We start from the raw sequence: 22,383 nt of genomic DNA on the forward strand, positions 1-22,383 counted from the left end.
TCAATTAATGTGTTGAATTATATATATAGATTTGCATATGTTGAACCATCCCTGCATTTCTGGGATGAAGCCAACTTGGTTGTGATGGATTATTTTTTATCAGCACCTGAATTCAGTTTGCTAGGATTTTTGTGAGAATTTTTGCATCTATATTCATAAGGGATATTGCTCTGTAGTTTTCTTTTTTTGTTGCATTCTTTCCTGCTTTCGGTATCAGGGTGACGTTGGCTTCATAAAACGTGTTGGGGAGGATTCCTTCCTTCTCGATGCTGTGGAATATCAGGAGAAGTATATTTTATGAACATTTTGTTTTCTCTGATGCCAATGCTTGCATTAGCTTGGGTCTTATAATATATCCAACTCTTCGAAGATTATGAGAAGAAAATCTTTGCTCATCCTCAGCAAAAATCATGGCTAAAAAAGGTGTACGTTTCATCTATGGCTAGTGAAGGAGAACATTTACAAAGATAGGAAAAGGTAGAGTCCTCTTCCATAGCTGCCTCTTGAATCTTTATGCTCACTTGAATTAATCTTTTCTTTCTTCATACTATCCTGTTTCTCTGGTCTCTGTTGTATACCAGATTGTGAGTTTTTGAGGGCAGGGGCATAGAGGTTTTGTCTTAAACACTTTCCGTACTTTATTCTACTGTAATATTCAGTTACTATGTTTTTTGAACAGTGAAAGAATGAGTGAATGAATACAGTATATACATATGTGTTTGTGTGTATGTGTGTGGGTGTGTATAGTTGTTTTACTTTACCCCATTATGAACACAAAGAAGGCATGCTTATGACATATTTATCTTTGTATTCTTATTACTAATATTTCTATACATGTTGTGTACTCATGAAATACTTTTTAACCAATATTATTTAGTTGTGTGAACTAAAGTGCATTTATATTAAGTGTACATTTCAGTGAATTTTAACAAATTTGTATACCTGTGTTTACCAGTACACTTATGGTATAGAACACTTCTATCACCCTTAAAATTTCCCTGATGTTCCATCCTTTGCAATTCTGCTCCTTGTCTTCCAGCCAGTTAACCACCGATTTGCTTTTTTATCATTTGTTGGTTTAGTATTTTCTAAAATTTTATATAAATGAAAACTTTTGGCTCTAGCTTTTTTCATTCAGTTTAATTATTTTGAGATTCATCTAAGTTGTTTTGTATCATAATTCATTCCTTTTTATTTAGAAAATTTGATTTTATGGGTATACCACAATTTGTTTATCCATTTCCCTGTGGTTGGATATTTGGATTGTTTCTAATATTTGTTTACTTTGGATAAAGCACCTATGAACATTCCTATAAGGTTCTTTGTGGATTGTCAATTTCTTTAGTTTTAGCCATTTTAACAGACATATTTTTATCTCATTGTGATTTTAATTTTCATTCCCCTCATAACTAATGATGTTGAACATTGATATTTAATTGCTAGCTCTATCATTTCTGTTCCTTCAGGGTTTGTTTCAATTGACTAGTTATAGGCCACTTTTTGTTGCTTGTTTGGTATGTTTAGTGAGTTTGGACTGTAGGTTAGACATTGGCAATGTTATGTTTATTGTTGAGTATTGAATTTTATTGTATTCATTTAAAGATTATTGGACTTTATATGATACGTAGTTCAGTTACTTGTGAATTTGGTTAATCCATCGAGGCATGTTTTGGAGCTCTTATAGAGTGGGTGAATGCCTTTATTCCGGGAAGGATTTAGTTGTACTTCTAAGGTATGTCTCTTCTGTGGTCTGTACTAATTTCACCATGCATTTAACAAGGTCTCTCCACCCTGGCTGAAAAGAACTCACGTGAATTACTGGCCCTGTGTGATCTCTAGGAATTTTTATCTTACTTATCCCAAGTAATTTTTCCTTTGTGGGAAGTGGGTTCTCTCTTGACCTCATGGGGTTTACCCTATGCTTGCACAGATTGTGTAAGAGGCCTCCCATTCACGTATCTAGATGTTCTTATCTTCATAGTTTTCTCCTCTCTAGGATTCTGTCTTTAAAATCTAGAGATTCTTCAGCTTCCCATAACTCAGATCTCTGTCTCCTCAACTCAGTGATGTTTCCAGGCTGGAAATTGCCTCCAGCTAGAAATTCTAGACTCATCTCATTTTTTTGTCATCTCTCAAGGATAACAATCTTGTGGTTATCCATTGAATTATGTCTAAAAACAGTTGTTTTCTATATTTTACCTAGTGGTTTTAGTTATTTTGGGGAGGTTAATTTCTAACTTGGTACTCCCTCATGAAACAAAATTGATTTGAAAATGTCTGAAACAGGTTACTAAGCCATCAAGCAAACACTGTTATCTCTTTTGGAAAGTAGATAGCACTTTGCAAAGAATGTTTTATAGAAGACAAATGGTGAAAAGTGCAAAGGGCATGTTACCTCAAAATCAGAGCAGTTTTACTTTATCATGTCATATATTGGTCATTCAAAAAAATGGCTTAAAGAATGGCATCTGTTATTTTAAAAGATTGAACATTATTAACTTTGGAGAGAAAAATGTAAATTATTATGTACAAAGTGGTAAAATAGGCTAGTTATACATAACAAAAAATCTTTAACTTAAAAATGTTGTGAAGTTGAGCATTAATGCTATCACACTAGTATATCTTTAGGAATGGTTCATAATAATAGAAAAATATCATCCTTGGACAAACCTTTATTTTGTGAGTTTTCTTTTCTTTCTGGTAGTCCTCCTTATTTGTAACAGAACTATGAAAAATTTGAGGGATTCCAGATGAGCCAAAATTATTAAAGAAATTAAGAATTCAGTATATAACTCTGCAAGAAGGCTATCAAAAAGAGAAAAAAAAAGAAGTCAGTATGTTAGAAAAGATTATTCTTAAGAATGAAGATACCGGCAGGGCATGGTGAGTCACATCTGTAATCCTAGCACTCTGGGAGGCTGAGGCGGGAGGATTGTTTGAGCTCAGGAGTTCAAGACCAGCCTGAGCAAGAGCGAGACCCCATCTCTACTAAAAAACATAGAAATAAATTAGCTGCACAACTAAAAATATATATAGAAAAAATTACCTGGGCATGGTGGTGTATGCCTGTAGTCCCAGCTACTCGGGAGGCTGAAGCAATAGAATTGCTTGAGCCCAGGAGTTTGAGGTTGCTGTGAGCTAGGCTGACGCCATGGCACTCTACCCTGGGCAACAGAGTGAGACTATGTCTCAAAAAAAATAAAATAAAAAAAGTATGAAGATACCTTACTACAGAAAATGATAGATAATATCTTAACAAACTCATATATGTAGGTGCAAGCATAACTATAGTTTGCTTACATAAAGATATACAGAGAAAAAGACCATGATTATATGGTTTTAGGAAATCATTAAACCACATTTACAACCATATCTGTTGAGAGTTAACAGACATAACTGAAGCAGAGAACTGGATAATCTGATCCCATCCTTTTCTGAAATTATCCTGTTACATAGGTAAATACTACATCATTCATTGTTACCTATGTTAAAAACTTATTTTACTTTTAAGTTATGACCAATTTCTTGAAGTATTTCTTTTTCTCCTTTTTTATAAACCACCGGCATGATTGCAATACATGTCACAAAAGAAAGGAATATGTTCTTATATTCAATCCTCTAAACTAGGTTTCTTAAGTTATAGGCTTAGTGCCTGTTACTCTGTTACTAAGATTTATAAACACAAGTGTATGTCTATAACTAGATGGATCAGAAGATTCTGGATGAGTAGATAATTCTATTTCCCAATGCCAAACACATTATCCCGTTTAGTTATCTCTACCCTGGGTAAAGGAGGAACAACAGCCAGTCGTCTACCCTGCAGTCCATAAAACTTCCAAGGAAAAAATTGTTTCCAGTTGTCTCTTTTACGGTGCCAGTAATACTATGCTTTTCATAGTATTATGGCTCAAGGGAATGATTCTGTGGTATGCATGTGATACCAAATTTAATTTAAAGGTAGTCTCTTTACAGCTTTGCAGTTACTCCATAAGGACTCACCGATTGGAAAGCTACTCTTTTAAATTAAGAAGTGTCCAAATGCTTATCGTGTCTCTGAGATTCTGTCTAAAGACAGAGAATTATCATTTTCATAACTCAGTGATGAAGATGACACAGATTTTGCACCATTTTGTTGAGCATTACAGTTTACAAAAAATTCTAAGCTTTATTATTAGTATAAAGATTATGAGTGTTCAAAGCTCTGAATGCTGCATGTTCTATTGGAAGTAAACAGTAACTGGAGGAGAAAGAAGACACAGTGATAGATAAAGAGAGGAAAAGAAAAAGAAAAAAGTACATGCTCAATGACTTACAGTAATGCATTATCTAAATTAAGTAAGCATACAACATACATAGTTAAGTAGATGGATACTTAAGAGATTCCTTAGTTAGGTGTTCAGAAACTTTAGGTCTTAAGAAACTTAAAGCTGGAATGAATCTCCTTCAAAAAGGTTGGGGATATTTATTTCTCATTATAAATCTTTTTTATTCACTTGAACAAAATCTACAGTTATAGATTAAAATATGTTCAAATTTCCAATATTAAGTCAAATGTTTAATAGGAAAGGAAAGTATGTATTCCTTTTTAGGAAGTTGTGTTAACAACATCAAATTAGTTTTTACATATAGGATGTATAATAAAGAGATACTATGGAAAATTTTGTTTAATGCACTCTAACGTCAGCACTCTTGGCTAAGTTTCCATCACTTCACACCTATAATACTGCAATAATTTCTTCTTTTTCTACTTCTAGTTTTCCCTAGCCAATCCAGTAAGATAAGCTTCCTCAAATATCACTTTCATCACACCTTGCTCCAGTTCTAAAAACCAGCCTTTACTGCCAATTGAATGGGGTCCAAATTGTTTTTGATGGAATTCCAACCCCTATATAATCTGGCTTCATCTTGCCATCCAAATCTCCAGATATTTCCTAATACTTCATTCCCCCCTCGAATTAGGCTATCTCCTGTCTGCCTCCGCATAGTGTTGGGTACTTAGCTGCCTTTGCATTTCTGCTTCTAAAGTTTCTTTAACCTGGAATAACCTCACCTTCTAGCTTTTAACTTCTTTCCATCCTTCAAGAACCATCTTTTGTCCCACTTAATATATGAATCCTCCCTGCATACGCCTGCCATATGCACCGCTTTCTTGTCTGACTGTCTGCAGTATTTACTATGTGTTATGGCACATTTTCTCATCCATTGCAAGAGGCATTTTTTAAAAAAACAATTTAATATCTCTTAAAGGGAATTTATTTTATAATCAGTGGCATGTCATGAATTGATTAGAAGTGTTTTTCCTCTCTAACTGGCACATAGAATAATAGTGCATTTTACGATTTATGGTATCTTAAGAGTTGAAAAAATCAATGTGTACTATATATTATTATTTATTGTTTTCTAATGAATGGTTTCCTGTGTGTCTGGTGTGTTGCCCAGCATCATTATGAATTTTACTGGCATGGAATTTTTTTTCCATTTTACTCCTTTAGAATACCCTACAGTGCCAGGTATATAGTTGAGCTTCTTAAATTTAATTAGTGAAACTATTTCAATTCAATTAAATTTAATAAATATAATGAATATGCTTGGTTAGAAAAGTGCTTTTATGAATTATTATTTTTCTTTTATTTTAAACTTCTCATTGAAGCATTATATACATACAGAAAAGTGCACATAAGCTTGTAGCTTAAATGGTTTCACAAACTCAACACACTGCCTGGGTGGCCAGCACTCAGATTGAGGAACAGTACATTAGCAGGGCTCCAGAAACCCTCTTTCATGCCACCTTCCGGTCACAAGGGGATCATTACCTTGGCCTTGAAAAACATAGATTAATTTGGCAAGTTTTTTCTTTGTATAAACGAAATAACACAGCACGTACACACACTTTCCTAACACAAAGAAATGATAAATGCCTGAGGTGATGGGTATCCCAATTATCCTGATTTGATTAAGTCACATTGTATGCCTATATCAAAACTTCACATGTACCCTATAAATATATACAACTAATACCCATAATAATTAAAAATAAAAAATTTTAAAAAATTGTACTCCCATTAGCTGTATATAAGAATCCTAGCTGTTCTACATCTACATCAGCATTTTCATGTTTATCTTAGTCATTCTGGTAGATGTATATTATCTGGTACATATGTATTGTCATTATTTTATTTAATTAAATTTGTTATATAGAGTTAAGAAAACTTCTTCCAAGGGCTGGGTGCTGTGGCTCACGCCTATAATCCTAGCACTTTGGGAGGCCAAGGTGGGAGGATCACTTGAGCTCAGGAGTTTGAGAACAGCCTGAGCAAGTGTGAAAAAGTAGGAAAATTAGCTGGGTATGATGGCATGTACCTGTGGTCCCCAGCTACTCAGGAGTCTGAGGCAGGAGGATAGCTTGAGCCCAGGAGTTTGAGGTTGCAATGAGCTATTATGATGCCACTACACTTTAGCCAGGGCGACATAGCAAGATTCTGTCTCCAAAAAAACAAAACAAACCAGAACAAAAACAAACTTCTTCCAGCAAAATTTTTGGATTTTCTTTCAGAAATGTGTTGACAGTTACAAAATATAAGCACTTTAGATTGAGCTATAGGATTCACATGAAAATAATTACTTAAGCTACTATATTACCATTACTCATTTTGGGTATTTTCCTAACACTGTAGTTTGGTCTGTTTCTGGTGATATCTTTCTGCTGTTATTTAACTTTAATTACTTTTGGCTTTGTAGAAATCTACTGAACATTTCATTTAGTCTCCAAAATTATCTGTTTGGCACTCCTAACTTCTGAGTTACAGAATTAGTTATGCTGATTTCTGGGAGTTGGGGGTAACTTACTTAACATTTTGTTGATTACCTATTTTGGATTAATATCATTTGTTATTTTTTGTTTATACATATGTAATTAATATCAGTGTTATTTATTGAGCAAATAAAATTAGAAATAAGATATCTGAGCCCCACTGATGCTACAACTATCTACTATATATATGTGTTACAAGTGAAAGCCATGGTTTGAAATCTGTGCATTAAATTTGTAATAAATTAATAGTCCTCATCGATTTTTTATATGTCCCAAGGTAGTTTATGTGTTGAAAGTATTAGGTAATTAGCCTATAATTCCATTTATCTGTCCTGTGATTACTGAGAGAAATACCGTGGTCATTTTTCTTACCAATATTCTTTCCTGAACATTCTCAGGAATGTTCAGCTCGAGACATTGTTTCTAATTGAATTATAAAGCTATATTTTTTAATTGCTCTAAAATCAAAGATGCTGACTTCAGTATATTTAATTCCAGAAGTTTGTACAGACCATGTGGCTAATTATAATTAATCATGGCTCAGAAATGAGAAAGGTCTACTCCCCGCTATATATCACAATGTTCCATTTACAAAACAAGGCCTTAGAAAATAACCAAGGGATCGACACGATAGTTTTATGGAACCATGATGAATTTCCAACTATTTCTTTTGTGGTCTGGAAACTCAAAAGTGCTGAGTTCAACCAGTCAGTGGTGGATTGCATGTTAAAAGTCTCTTACTGAATGAGCAGGTATAAGACCTTTCTTATTCATTGGGTAAAGAATATTTAATGGTAGGCTTTGCCTTTTTCCTTGGCAGGCTGGACACTGATTAGCTCATAACTTATAAATTGCTGCATTTGGTTTGTCCCCTGACTTCAACCTTAAGTATATTATTCCAGTCTTATTTAATAATTAAAAAATATGCTTCAGGATATGAACTCTAATATCATTTGCATTCCCAAATGTCTACTAGATGGATGAATACATAGCAAGTGTTAGTAAATATGTATTGAAAAAAGAGGGGTACAGGCTGGGCCTGGTGGCTCACAACTGTAATCCTAACACTCTGGGAGGCCGAGGTGGGAAGATCATTTGAGCTCAGGAGTTCGAGACCAGCCTGAGCAAAAGCGAGACCCCGTCTCTTTTTTAAAAAAAAAAAAAAAAAAAAAAGAGGGGTACAAATTTTACATATAATGTAATAAATCTATGTGTAAGCATGCACATAAACGCACATATACATGCACATATATATATGGAAAGAAATACCAAGATTTTGAAGATGATTATTTGCAAGTAGTACAATAATGAGTGTTACATATTTTTTGCTTATATGATTTTTTATTTTCCAATTTTTTTACATGGCTTACATTAATAATACATTTATGATAAAATTTTAATATAAAATTTGAAAATGCAAATGTAATATAAAATAATCTATTTAATTTATGCTAGGTACAGAAAAAGAAAGATCCTTGGAGCTGATCCCTCAAAACTTTGGTTAAACTGAATCAGAATATTAGACAGTTGATAGAGAAACTGAAATTCTCCTAATTGTTCTAACATGTAAATGTGTCTAATAGTCATGAACGGAACAGTTTTGCAAACCTGTGTTGTGTAGGAATCCAAAACTAATGAGCTTACCTACTATTTGATTTGTAGACATACTATAACTTAAGAGTTATTTCTCATTATTTTTAAGAAGTATGGTCATTTACAATCAGTATAACATTTTGTCTTTATAGTAAATTTCAAATATACATTCATGTTGTTTTAATCTTCCCTTTTCTTCTTAATTGTCAAAGTATTGACTTTTAAAGATGATGCCTCTGAACCTACATTCCTTTTGTATTTATGGTCATAGTTAAATGACATCATCATTCATTTTGTTTCTCAAGCTAGAAATCCCAGTCATTATAGACTTTTCCTTTTTTTTTCATGTCTCACCTTAAATTGCTGCCTAGACAACATTAATTCTAAGATAACTTTGGAATCATTTCCATTGTCATCGATTCTTTATTTTTCTTTATTACTTTTTGCCTAGTCTATTTTAACTGCCATACTGCTGATCTCCGTTTTCAGTCTTTCCTTGACTCTCCAAATCCATCCACAATATTCTAGAATGATCCTTCTCAAATATAAACTTGATTGTTTCTAAACTCCTTCAGTGACTTCCAGAGATCTTCAGGGTGAGGTCTGCCATTTAGTGTGGCATGTGAGGACTTTCATTTCTTCCAAGTTCTTCCCACTCTCATCTCTTTCTTACCACTTCACACACACCAGCCATGTTTAAACATGTTCCTTCTGTCCCAAATGCTTTCCCTCTGCCTCTCCATTTAACTCATCCTCATCCTTCAATCCTCTATCTCTAGTGTGCATGGTTACTCTTTCCAGATAAAAAACAAACCAGAGTTGACCATATTCTTTGCCAACGTATGTGATATATACATTATTATAACATATATTAAAGTCCTGTTATTATTTATTTCATGTCTTTCCTACTAGACTATGAACCCTAAAATACTATATCCACTCCTGACCCCTGGAAGATGTTTTAGAGCATGGAATCTCTCTCCTGTTTGCTGTCTGGCTTTTAAGAGATAAGGTCCCCCTCTTGATATGTAACCCATTGCCTCCCCTCCAGACTTTGTGCATTCATTTTTCCTCTTTATTCTTGTTGAAGATTGCAGGAGACTGTCATGTTTCCATCACATCCAATCTTCCAGTTGATCCATAAGATAGGAAAAATAAGTAGAATTTTTTCAATGGGAATCATGGTAGTATTATTAATGGCAAAACTGAATTGCAAAGTAGAAAAGGTCTGTCTCTCACCTTATTTCATATTTACCCAGCACTTAGACACTCAGGCAGCAAAGCTGGAGGCAATGGACCTCCTGTACAGAGGAGACTTTGACCAACAAAGAAGAGACAGAAACAAAACCACTGTGGGTAGTGACTCTGGTCCTGGTTATTTCTCTGGCTGTTACCAAGCAAAGAAGATAGTAAAACCTGCTCTTGGCTGGTCTTCCGGCAGCTTAAAAAAATCTGACATTGATGGTTGTCATTTGTTTAGTGTGGTAAATGGGCAAGGAAGTCTCAATTAATGTGTCATCCAAAGAATGGGAGTGGACATAGGTTTACAATGCAGGTGACAAAGCTCAAACCTCAGGACCCTCTTTTTTGTGGATCCCTCCCAAGGGTCTCAGAAGGGTACTGAAATGAGTACAGAGTTACAAATGAAGGGGGAATTTTGCAAAAGTAATATACTTAAACTGTGATTGATTAAGACCACTGTCTCTTTCAACTCCAACTTTTCCTCCAGCACGTGTCTCCTCATGTTCAGAGACATTGGGGTGATCTTGGCTAGTTTTGTGGATCCAAATTTCTGGTAATACTACAAACACCAAATATAGCTGTGTATGGAGCTGAAAGTTTTAAAGCATCCCAGATAAGAATAAAAAAAAATTTTGTGATAAATGATGCTAGAGAAAAGACTGAATCATCTTTCTTTCCCCTCTGTAGTAAATATTACAATTTTTTTTTTGTCATGGGAATGGGATTATGCAGTCAAATTCGGGGAAAAAGTGTCATAGACTCTTGTCAGGTAATAATAACAAAATTATTATTAATTTATAGATTTCATGAGATTTGCAGTATTTGTCAGCCTTGTACAATTTGAAATGTATGTGAACTATTTTCTCATTTGAGGTAAATATTTTTGTACTTATTTTGTACTTGTGATTTTGAATTTTGTATTTTTTTTTTTTTTTTGAAAAGGGGTCCCAAATTGTATAAGCTTTAGGCCCATACAACCTGGGTCTGTCCCTGAATGGGAGGTATCTGAGGGAACATTTATGTTCTGATATCTTTTGTGAGGCATCTGAAGAGCATTGCTCTTCAGACAGAGATCCAACACTGACCCGCTGCCCACAAACACCATTTACTAGCAGTGAAACAGAGAGGATGTTATCCTAGTTTCTGGTAGCAAATCCCAAATGGGTATGTGCTCTAATTGTTTTAATCTGGCCTTGCAAATTACTATAGGTAGGGAACATACTTTGTCATCTTTGTGTACCTAGCACAGAACCCACTATTTGGTAAAATGACTATACTTAAATGTTTATTGACTTAATATAAACCCTTTTCAGGCCATAAATCAGTTTTATTCTTTCTTCAGTTGTTAATATACTATGATAACTAGGTTTAAAATAAATAGAAGTAATATTATTCCAAAGACCTTAATAGGCTATAGGTTGCATTTTTTTCTTCTTTTTTTCCTCCTCTCTTCCCCAGCATGCTGAAAATGTCCTCCTGCCTTTGTTTCATCTTCACTTTTAAATCTCTTCTTTTTCAGACATCTAGATTACCTTTGGTGTTCTGATGGGCCTGACTTTCTCTAATTTAATTCACTGCTTTCATTTACTTCCCAAGTTTGGATTCTTGCTTTACTTTTCCCTTTTCCCCATAGAATATCTAAGATTTGTACAGTTGTTCCCAACTATCATCTCTGGAGTGATGATTTAGTTATGGGAGCTAATAAAGTTTTGGTGGAATTTACTAAAGATGTTTGGCAACTGTAAATATTCACCTGTATTATTGCTAACATTACCAGTAAAATTCAGGTTGTTACATAAGTTGAAGGGCTCTTTCTAAAGATTAGAAGCAATCTGGAAAGAGTTAGTGTTAGTGAGATTTTTGTGCATGGTGCCAGATTTTAAAAGCTGTATTATGTTGCATTTTTATCATCTCTATAAAGTATTTCCCAATAATTTTAGTTCACATAGATAGTTCCTTTTCCTGACTGCCTGAAGCACACCTTGCTACTAGCATTTACGCCTCAAGGAACATCTGAAATAACTGGACCTTTAAAATCCTCCAATTCATCTGCATATCAAATGCACTTAAAGCTCTTTTATATGACATTTGAATGTATACTTCCTAAAGCTCCTTGTTTTTGAGGATGGTATTAGTTCTTAGCAGGCTATTTGGAAATATGGAAAATATGATGAGACCTTGAGAACTTCACTCTAAGATCAGCACAAAACCAGAGCAGAGATATAGAAAAGCCCCCTTTTAGTGGCTTAAAGGCCTCGAGATCAGTGAAACTTACCTGTAACTTGATTGAATATGTTAAAGTAGCTAAAGAATATGTTAATCAGAGTGAATGAAAACCAACAGGGAAGCATAGGAACAGTTAAGTTATTAAAGGAAATACCGGCAGTGCCCATCCAAGTTCTGTCTAAAAGTGAGGGAGCCTCAGCCAGCAGAGTTAGAGTCTCTTTGGTCCTATGTGATTCTGATTAGTGATGAAAAGGATTGTAGTCTGTAGGTTACTGAGATTTTTCAGCCCTTTGATGAGGGCTGAAATAATCTCTATTGTGAGATTATTTTAACTAACTAAATTCTACTAAGTGTTTAATGCATCTAAGTCACTTCCTCTTATTTCCAAACTCAACAAATATATGGCAGGACAATAGATTTACATTTTAAGTGGGGGATACAGCTCAAGACAGGATATAATTCGAAAATTGCATGGTCAAAATTATGCTTGAAATCTGTTGACTCACCCTTAAATAAATAGGACCTAGCAGCTCAAAATCTAATAGTTTGTTTCCTTCCCTATTCCACCCGCCTGTCCTTCCTCTGTCCTTCCTTCCATTTTTCTTTCTTGCCCTGGGCCAGTTGGAATCTAAGATTTCCTTCAGAGGTATAAAAGAGGGGTAATGGGCATACAAAGAACTTCACCCTATATTATAATGTCACAATGGTTAAGAGCATAGGATTTAGAGTCCCATGCCTTTTTTGGAATCTTATATATACTAGAAATCTATTACTTACTGAAAAATGTAAATATCAATACTTGTAAGATGTAGAAAAACTTAAACGAGGTAAAATTTGTAATATGCTTAGCATGTAAGTGCTATGGAAATGGTAGCCATCAAAACAACCATCCAGTTTATGATATAGACGCCAGAATAAGTCTGCCTTCAGAAGCCAATGAGGTAATCATGAGGCCATAAGTGTTCTGATTCTTCCTCATTGACATTATCAGTCTTTTGGGTTGAATGTACATTTATCTGCCCCAAAGAGTATGTTCTCCCCCCCAAATAGGTCTAATCACAGTTGAAATTACGTTCCTAAATCTAAATAGTAGACCCTAGTAAATTGTTCTTGGGAATGAAGTCTACATTTTGAGATATTTTGGGAAAGATCTTCCTAACTTCCACTGTGCATATGCTGTGAGGCAGGGGTCCACAACTTTTTTGGCACCAAGGACTGGTTTCATGGAACACAATTTTTCCACAGGCGGCGGGGGGTCAGGTTTCAGAATGGTTTCAGAATGATTCAAGAGCATTACATTTATTGTACAGTCAACCTCTCTGCTAATGATAATCTGTATTTGCAGCCGCTCCCCAGTGCCAGCATCACTGCCTCAGCTCCACCTCAGATCATCAGGCATTAGATTCTCATAAGGAGTGTGCAACGTAGATCTCTCACATGTGCAGTTTACAGTACGGTTCAGGCTCCTATGAGAATCTAATGCCATTGCTAATCTGACAGTAGGTGGAGCTTATGTGGTGATATGGGAGATGGGGAGCCCCTGTAAATATAGATGAAGCTTCGCTTGCTCAAAGCTGCTCACCTCCTGCTGTGTGGCCCAGAGTTGGGGATGGGGGTGGCTTAATAGGATTTCTACATGTCATGTATAAACCATACAATCTTGTATTTTAGCTTCCTTCCCGTAAAAACTGGGGAGCAGGGAGAGTGCCCCAACATAAATATCCACTTTCCTTCATAATTATGAATTAAAATTTATTTTAGTGCCCTGGAACACTTTAGCTCATAGTCTCTTATCTTAATTTTTTATTTAATGACTATCCACAAACACTTGAAAGGAGCTCTATACTCATTTGTGAAATGAGGAATTCCTTTGCCATGTGAATTATTTCACACTCTAACTTACTTATTTTAAGTAAGATGTTCAGATACTTCTTTTATAAAAAAAATTTGGTTTAGTAATGCAAAAGACTGTTCTAGAGAAGAGAGTTTACCTCTTGTTGTTTTTGAAACTTTCCCTCCTATCTCCCTATGAGAATCTGGCCAAACTATGACTCCTCCTTTCACATACTATGTCCACATACATATACAATTTCACATATAATTTCAAGGAGTTCATAGAGGCCCCTAAAGCCATTCATGGACTACAGATTAGTAATTCCAAATTTATGTGGGATGGCTTTTCATGTAACTACTATATTGCATGTCTTATTAAATGTGTATGTGTATATATGTATGTATCTATGGATAGATGAATAAATAAAGGATATGAATGGGGAGAAAAAGGGCACAAACCTATAATATCAACAATACTCAAGTACTTCTCTAACTAGGAGTTGTTTTTGTTACTCATAGAAAACCTGAATATAGTTTGGACTTCTTCCTGCTTTCAAAGTAAGACCATAACTGGCATATATGTATGCATGTGGAAGTATATATTTATGTATTTTTGCAACTTCTTTTCCTTTTAAAAGTAGGAAGAGTTTCAGTGGGACAACTGAACTCACTGAAATTTGGCCCCGCTAAAATATTTCGTAGAAGAAAAATATAAGACATGAAACAGACAGGCAAAATACCCAAGCAAACAGAAAATATTCAATGAGAGACATGAATGATAAAGTCAATTTTATGTATTTTTATTATTTTAAATAAAGCATATTTTCTAGCAAGTTACATTTCCTCTATTACTTGTAGCACATTGAAGTTGTGGCATACAAGAATTTTATGAAGATAAATTAGTGAAATATGCTTTGACACTTTAAAATAGCAAGCAGGAATGATTTCATTGTTCAAAAATGTCTGAAGTGTGCTTTTATTTTTTCAGCTGTTGCACATTATAAACTTTTCATCATGTGGAAGGTGTGGATGTTTTACACAAGTTTTGGGTGCTCGTTGAGTTGAAGTTGAGAGTCACTCTTTTCATCAATCCTCTCTCGAGTCCCCATTGAGACCAAATTTTCTAATGCCCTTCCAATTTTGAAGCCCCTCCAACCCATATTCTCTATATGAACTGGGTAAAATTTTGGTTCCAGCAGAAAGTCTTTTAAAAAATTGTGTAACACATAAATTATTTCTTATTTTATGAAATAAAGTGAGCTATAAGCTATACAGTGCGTCACTAACCACACTTGTTTGTGAGTACTTACTATTGGTAAAGCTCACTGTAGAATTTTTCAAATTATAATAAATAGGCAAGTAATACACCAAAAGTAATACAAATGAATATGATCAGGGGAAGGCTCTCAAGAGGCCTCAAATGGTGACTGTTTTGGGTGCATCTGCTAAGATCTGCAAACTAAAACACTGGATTTGTCAGTGCTCTGAGCGGATCCATCAGGAATAGACTCAAATTAACTACACTCACAGCAGCGTCGTACAAAATCAGAATGCCAACTCATTCCTCTATTAATATGATGAGACATCTAATAGCTGCAATCTAGAATACTTGGGTTACCGCACGGGCATGTGAACAAGCAGGCAAATCGTCATCTAAAAGTTGCCTGGAATGAGAACACAGGGAGATTTGCTCCCAGGTTCTATTCTGAGCCATTGTGTATGGATATCTAAGTTTATTTTCACAGGATGAACTTTGTCTAAGTTCTTGGTCGGGAGGGGTTGCAACGGGAATTTCGTGGCTTTAAATTCCATTAGTTTGGTGACCTGGACCTTTCAGCTGAACTCCAGATCCATCCCCGAGTGCCTCCTCCATGTTCCACCTGGATGGTCAATAATTGTTTAGTGAGTCCTAAAAAAATTCTGAATTATGGGCTCTGTGCTTGCTGGTATTAGTAGTAATATTACACAATTTTTTTCCAGGGTAGGCCTCACTTATCAGATGGGTGCATTTACACATAACCAACTTTCTACCATCACTGAGCTTGAAAAATCTGCATCCAGTGCTACTGAGAAGCATGCATTTTTCCATTTTCAAAAACAGGCTTAATTCCAAAATGTTTTTGCATTTTAAATCCTAAGCTAATCATCTATATAAACAAATACAAATTAAATACAGTCCAATGCTCACATTTAAAACTACATATACTGCATATACAGGTTTGGACCCTAATCACCTTCAATGGTGAAAATTCAGGGCTGAATGAGGACTTTGCCACAAATGGATATAAGACTAAAATGCTACCTTTTAGCATACTTTTAACTTGGAGGGTAAAGATCTGATATAAAATTCCTGCTTCCCTCCCTTTTTACCTCTTTCTTTTCCTTTCCTTTCTTCTTTTATCTTTCCCTCCCACACATATTATGTTTAATTAGGAATCTACTATATCCTATGCACTATATTAGATTCAAGGGCTTGTAGTAGTAAGCAAATCAGCCATGGTCTCTACCCTCATAGAACTTACAGTTTAGAAGGGAAGACAGCTGATAAAGAAAAACAACAAAAATACAAATAAATGCATAATTGCACATTGTGTTGTACACCTTACCATATTTACCCTTTCCCATCAAGAAAACAAAGCCTGTCCTAGGGAAATTCATTTGGATGTAATTCATTACATAAGATATGCTCTTCCAAACAAAGCTATTCTTCAAGTTTTGTTGGTTGAAGATGTATGCAAAAATCGACTTCACTTCCATTTCTACTTAACAGTATTGTATTTCATAATGAATAATAATGTATGCTGCTTTTATGCTTTAAAATAATAGTTTCATCTCATTCCAGAGTTGAGTAGACATGTGAACTTAATTTTTAAGTATTGATTATTACAAAAGGGTGCAAAATCTTTAAACTGCAAGAGTGTCTTCAGAAACACAAGAGACTTATGTAAAAATTTATCTGTTGAGCCAGAATCAGTCTGGTTAGGTTTTTAAAAAGTACAAGAATTCTTTCAAATATCAGTTTCCTCATCTATCAAATGAAGGAGCTGGATTAGATGGTCTCAAAGGCCTTTTGTAGATATAAACTGCTACAAATCTTTAGAGAACCATCTTTACATTAAACTCTTAATGTGCTATAAACAGTTCCCTAATGGTTTGAAAAATTTATTGTGTTGATAAAAATGCACAGTCCAAACACTCTCACATTATTCTAGTTTTATTCCTCCTGTCATCATAATAGAGGATTATTTCTAATCTCATGAGAACATTTTTCATAGTTAGACAATTAGAGATTTTTTTTCTTATATCTGGCAACCTAAGAGGCCAGAAACCTCACTTATGGTATATTCCTCAGCCTTCAGTTATCTACTTTTATTCACATATTGGTAGTATCTGTATTTTCTAGTAAAATGAGTTGCATCTGTTTTCAATTTGATTTTTCTTATAAGTGGATAAAAAAGTGATTTGAGACTCTTGACAGAAGTCTGCACTATGTCTTTCCCAACAAGTAATATTATGGTACATGGTAATCCCTTTGTGAAAGCCTCATAAATGTTGATGAATTGGAAATGGTACTAAGAGTAAACCATAGTCCACTTATATTTTGTACCATTTGAACACACTTGCCTTATGAAAATGCAACTAAATTAGGATGGCTTCCATTTTCTTATGAATACTTAAGACTTAGTGATTTTTATGTGTAGCTAATAGATAACAGGATAGGTTTCCAGTAGTATATCATACCTCTCTACATTGGATCTGAAGGAAAGACATATTTGAGGAGCCACCCAGAGATATGCTATAAATTTAAAGAAGGATGTATATAAAGATTGACTTTACTTCCATTTTTACTAAATGCTATTGCATTTCATTATTAAACTTGAGATGTCAATTCTTAGTGGTACATGTTTTCTAATCCTTTCTTCTTTTCAATTGAGACTCATTTTTTACCACATTATATGTCTTTTCCTTAAAACAAATGTTCTGTCCATTGTTCTGATTTCTCTCTGTCCTTTGGTCTCTACAGTCTCTGTGTCAGACATGATCCTCAAAGTTATGTATTATCAGTTAAATTTATGAAATGATTTCTCAGATACTATATCAGTCTTTTCCATTTTCTTGAGTTAGACTCTCAAAGCCATGTTTTATGTTGACATAAAAATAACAACACTCTGATTATTAAAATATGTGTCCTATATATAGTCAAATATTAGTTATAGTCAATCTGTCTCTGTAGCCATATGGGCAGATTCAGTGAGCAGAACAATCTATACTTTTCTGTTCAAGCACAATAGATTGCTAAGAACACATTTTTCAAATGGGTTCAAATAATGGCATCTGCTTCTTTAAACAATTGTGTTGATGTATGCTTTATTTCATGTGCAAAGTTCCAAGTGCTTTATAAGGTTAAATTTTGAGGAAATATATCACTTGATTTATGTGGTAATTAGCTGAAATAGATTTTGTTTTTCTGCTCAATTCATCTATGATAACACTACAAGTTTTTCTTTGTAAAATGTCACTTTCAGTGTGTCACTCCTCTACTTTCCGTAATTTTCATTGGGATCTTTAGGATAAAATCCAAATGTCGTAGCCTAACTTTATGAACATTCATTGTCTTGTCCTGTCACAAGCTTCCAACCTTATCTGCTTCTTTTTTATTTGAACACTTCATTGCAGCCAGATGGAGCCACTCATGTTCTCAATATATTTGGAGTACTTCTGTCTGTGTGTTTGCTTAGATTGTCTCTTCTACCTGGTGTGAATTTGCCTCTTTTTAAAAAATAATTATAGAAATCTTTTCTGTCTTTCATAGTCGGATTGTTTTACTTTGCCTGTGAAGCCATTGCTAAAACACTCAACTAGGGAAAGAGAAGGAAATTTAGTTGGGGAGGCAGAAACTAATATTGTTTGAATATCTACTATGTGAAATACTGTGATAGCATTTTACATATATTATTTCAGCAGACATTCCTTGTTTTAGGAATTCCCATAATATTCTTTTATTTAAGAAGAACATCATTACCATCATTATTATGACCCACTTCATTGACATTAGTACATATTCCGTCTTTATCATGTGTGGAACATACCACTTAGTTTTAGATATACAAAGAAACAAGAGATGTGGGTTTTGACTCTCGAACAAAGGCAGAAAGATTTATGAAAAATAAATAATATATAATAAATGCCAAAATTCAGTAAATACTGGCTCAGAGAAGAGAAACAGTTTCCAAATATTGACTAAAATATGCTCAATACTTTGTACCTGGAAAAGTACCTTGAACTATAAATGTTTATTTTATGATGAATATAATTTCCTCGCATTGTTAATTATATAATAATATGTCTTAGCTGCTGTCCTTATCCTTGAGGGTAAAAAAAAAAAAAAGGAAAAGGATACTTTTTATAGGAAATAAAGATATTGCACAATAGTTGTTGCTTGATTACTTGACTTGTGATTACCTCTACTGAAACGTAAAAATGTTTTCATTTATTTTTAATAGCTTGACTGTAGCTTAATATCCAGCTTTGTTCAGTGTCTTATTCCCAATTACAAAATTTTTCATGATGATATACAGTCTCGAAGGGTACATGAACCAGAGAAAGATGAAGTGAGTTAAAGACAATCATGGTTAAAATTAATTGTAGTAAGATCAGCTAAGCAGTAGCTGTCCAGACATGCACTATTTGTCTAATGGGGAATTGTCTTAGCTGTTACAGAACACTTCTGTTAATTAGAAGTTTTCCTTGTTCATGGTGATGCATTAACATTCTTTTATAACCTAATTTCTTAATATTTTCTTTGAGATTATTTTTCAACAATACACTACTTAAATTGGTTCCAACCTAAAATATTTTTATATTCTCTTTAAATACGGTGGTTACTTTTCCCATTATTTTTGTGTGTATTCACTTTATCATAAAAATGACTGTTTTGCTGACATTGTAATTATTTTTCAATAATTAATATACTATATTATAATATACCATTATAATTATAATATAATATAGTTAATATGCCCAATTTCTTGAAGATGTATTTGATAATTTTCTAAGTGGGTACCTTTTAAAAATTGCCTCTGGGAAGAAATAAAACCTGAAAAGAAGGAATGGAAGAAAAGGGATCTCACAATATTGGCACTGCTATGTTTTTTGTAGGTTTTTTTCATTTCTCTTGAGACATAGAAAACTATAATATCTCTGCATGTTTCATTTCACTGGCTTTTGGACACTGTAGTCTTATTTTGAATGTATCATTCCCAAGATAGAAAAGTTGAGATTTGAATGCAAGTTAAACCAACATTTCATTCTGAATTTGCAATAATGCGAGGTAGGAAAAGTCCTGTCTTCAGTAATGACTGAACTAAACCTCACACCAGTCCAGGAAGCACCTGAGTCATGTGACTACCCAAGGCACCTGAAGCAGCAACGGTAAGGAACTATAAATGCTTTCTGATACCACCCACATTTCTCTTTTTCTCTTCTAGGTGTTAAAATGGGTAGAAGAAGCAGTGCAGGCCTCCAAAGTTCACCTCTTGTCCACAGATCATTTGGAACATGCTGTCAATACTTGGAAAATTCCTTTTGACCCCAGCCTAAAAGAGGTCACTGTGTCTCTGAGTGGCCCTTCTCCAGTGATTGAAATTCGCAATCCTTTAGGTGAGAACCAATAAAACACAAAAGCCATGGAGGCAAAAGACTTTTTGCACATTTATTTATGTCAAGTTTATGCTAACTTTATGAATAAATTCAATACATTCAGAAGTGGCTAGGGAAGATGTTTAAGAAAAGGTAACAATTTAAAAATCTGAAATATTGTTGAATTGAGATTCCAATAGCTAAAACTCCTGATATTGAAACAGATTAGATTCAGTAAATTAATTGTAGTTAAATTATCCAAAGGCAAAGATTTAAATTAAACCTGAAGTTATATTTTCTTAATCTGTGAGGAGATATTTTATAGTGATTTATTCTGTAAAATAGAGTATTTTAGGCATTTTTAAATGAATCACACTAAAAACCCCTTCTAAAACAACTGTCTAATTTTTCATTGTATCATTTTCTTGATAAGGTTTAATTTCATAGAAGACAGTGTTTAAAATCAAATATTTTGTTTCCTCACTTAATTACATTTCATAACCATAAGATTCCATTGCTGATTGATAATTATAATAATAATTACACTGAAAAGCAATCTAGTAAAGATAAAACTCTTTAATCTTTTCTTAATATTTTTATTTAGAAATATTTTTTACTTATGGATATTTATGAAATAGTTGTATTTCCACTATGACTTTAGTTGCATTTTTTTTCTCTATTTTTGAATATTTATACATGGGGAGGGGGAGTAACAAGCTTTCTTAATTAAGTCTTAGAAGAAAATAACGAATTCCTAAAAGAAATAACATATGAAACTTTCCTCAGAGGCCATATCCACACTAGCAAACACATTGGAATTTACAAAACAAGTGAAACCTCTTTTGGAAAACTTCTACAGGTTTGGCCTTGGAAGTGGATTTTTCTGTTGAGGTAGCATTCCACTGTAATAACGTCCATGTTATCCAGGAAAGACTTATGTTTTCCACTACCTGAATCCTTAAAAGTACCTATACTGATTGCATTATGTTTCCAGTACTTTAAAAAGTTATTGGGCATTCATGATTGTAAAACTTTTGATTTTACATAGGATGCTTATAACTGATTTGTTTATGCAACTACAGAAGTAATCCATAGGAAAGACAAGGGTGAAGTGAATAACTAGACTATGGCTTAATTCCAATTTACTTTTCTTTCTCTCTAAGTTGCAATGGCTAGATACTTTAGATATATCTCAGTTCGGTAGGGGATAGTATCATGCTACTTCATTACACTGCCTCCTTTAATTATTCCTATGACAGATAGAAGCCTTCTTCTGTGCTTCGTGGAAAACTGGTTAGGTTTTACACTTTGTAGAAGGATATGCCCAGGGCTCTCATGTTAGTAATACCTTGAGCGATCTCCAAAAAGACATTATGGGTTGCTGTGCTTGCCATTATTTAATCTGAATGTCTCTAGTGACTGCATGTAACTTCTTGGTAGTCATGGTAATTGTTATCTAGGCTGGCTTCCTGAAATATGATGACAGTCTGCCAATTGTTATTCTCATTTTACATCCAAATAAGCATAACAAACGGGAATCTGTTACTTCAGTTTCCAATGCCTAGAAACCCTAAATTTAAGTATATTTTAGATATCCATAATGTTTTGAGTTGGGGCACAAATGGCCACTAGGTAATAGACACTGAAAATGGGATGCCCTTCATTTTAACCCCAGAATAGAGAATAAAGGCTCTTTGGGTTACTTTGCAGCATGCTTTAGTAAAAATGTGTCTGTGTTAGTTGAAATCTGATTATGCTCTCAGTTTTACGTAGTGTTAAATTAGTCAGTATACATAGCTAAGAGAAAAATTATGCTTGTTACCTTTATGTCTGTCTTTCAGGGAAGCTGATAAAAAAGGGATTTGGCCTGAATGAGCTATTAAATATCCACAACTCTGCCAAAGTGGTGAATGTAAAAGAGCCAGAGGCTGGGATGTGGACAGTGAAGGTACTGTTATTTCACAAAGTCTGTTTATTATTTTATTTCGATGTTAGCATGTTTTATGAAATATATACAATATTTATATATACGTTTACAA

General features: G+C 34.1%; 1 protein-coding gene across 1 annotated transcript in view; it reads left to right on the forward strand.

Moving 5' to 3' along the window:
- Positions 1–22,383, forward strand: part of HMCN1 (hemicentin 1) — a 404,331-nt gene that overhangs the window by 128,649 nt on the left and 253,299 nt on the right. The window contains exons 5-6 of the mRNA XM_045536051.1: positions 20,194–20,365; positions 22,186–22,292. Of these exons, the coding sequence (XP_045392007.1) occupies positions 20,194–20,365; positions 22,186–22,292 (279 nt within the window). The remainder of the gene's footprint in view (positions 1–20,193; positions 20,366–22,185; positions 22,293–22,383) is intronic.

The sequence above is a fragment of the Lemur catta genome, chromosome 23 (genome assembly GCF_020740605.2).
Source record: "Lemur catta isolate mLemCat1 chromosome 23, mLemCat1.pri, whole genome shotgun sequence".
Classification (NCBI taxonomy): domain Eukaryota; kingdom Metazoa; phylum Chordata; class Mammalia; order Primates; family Lemuridae; genus Lemur; species Lemur catta.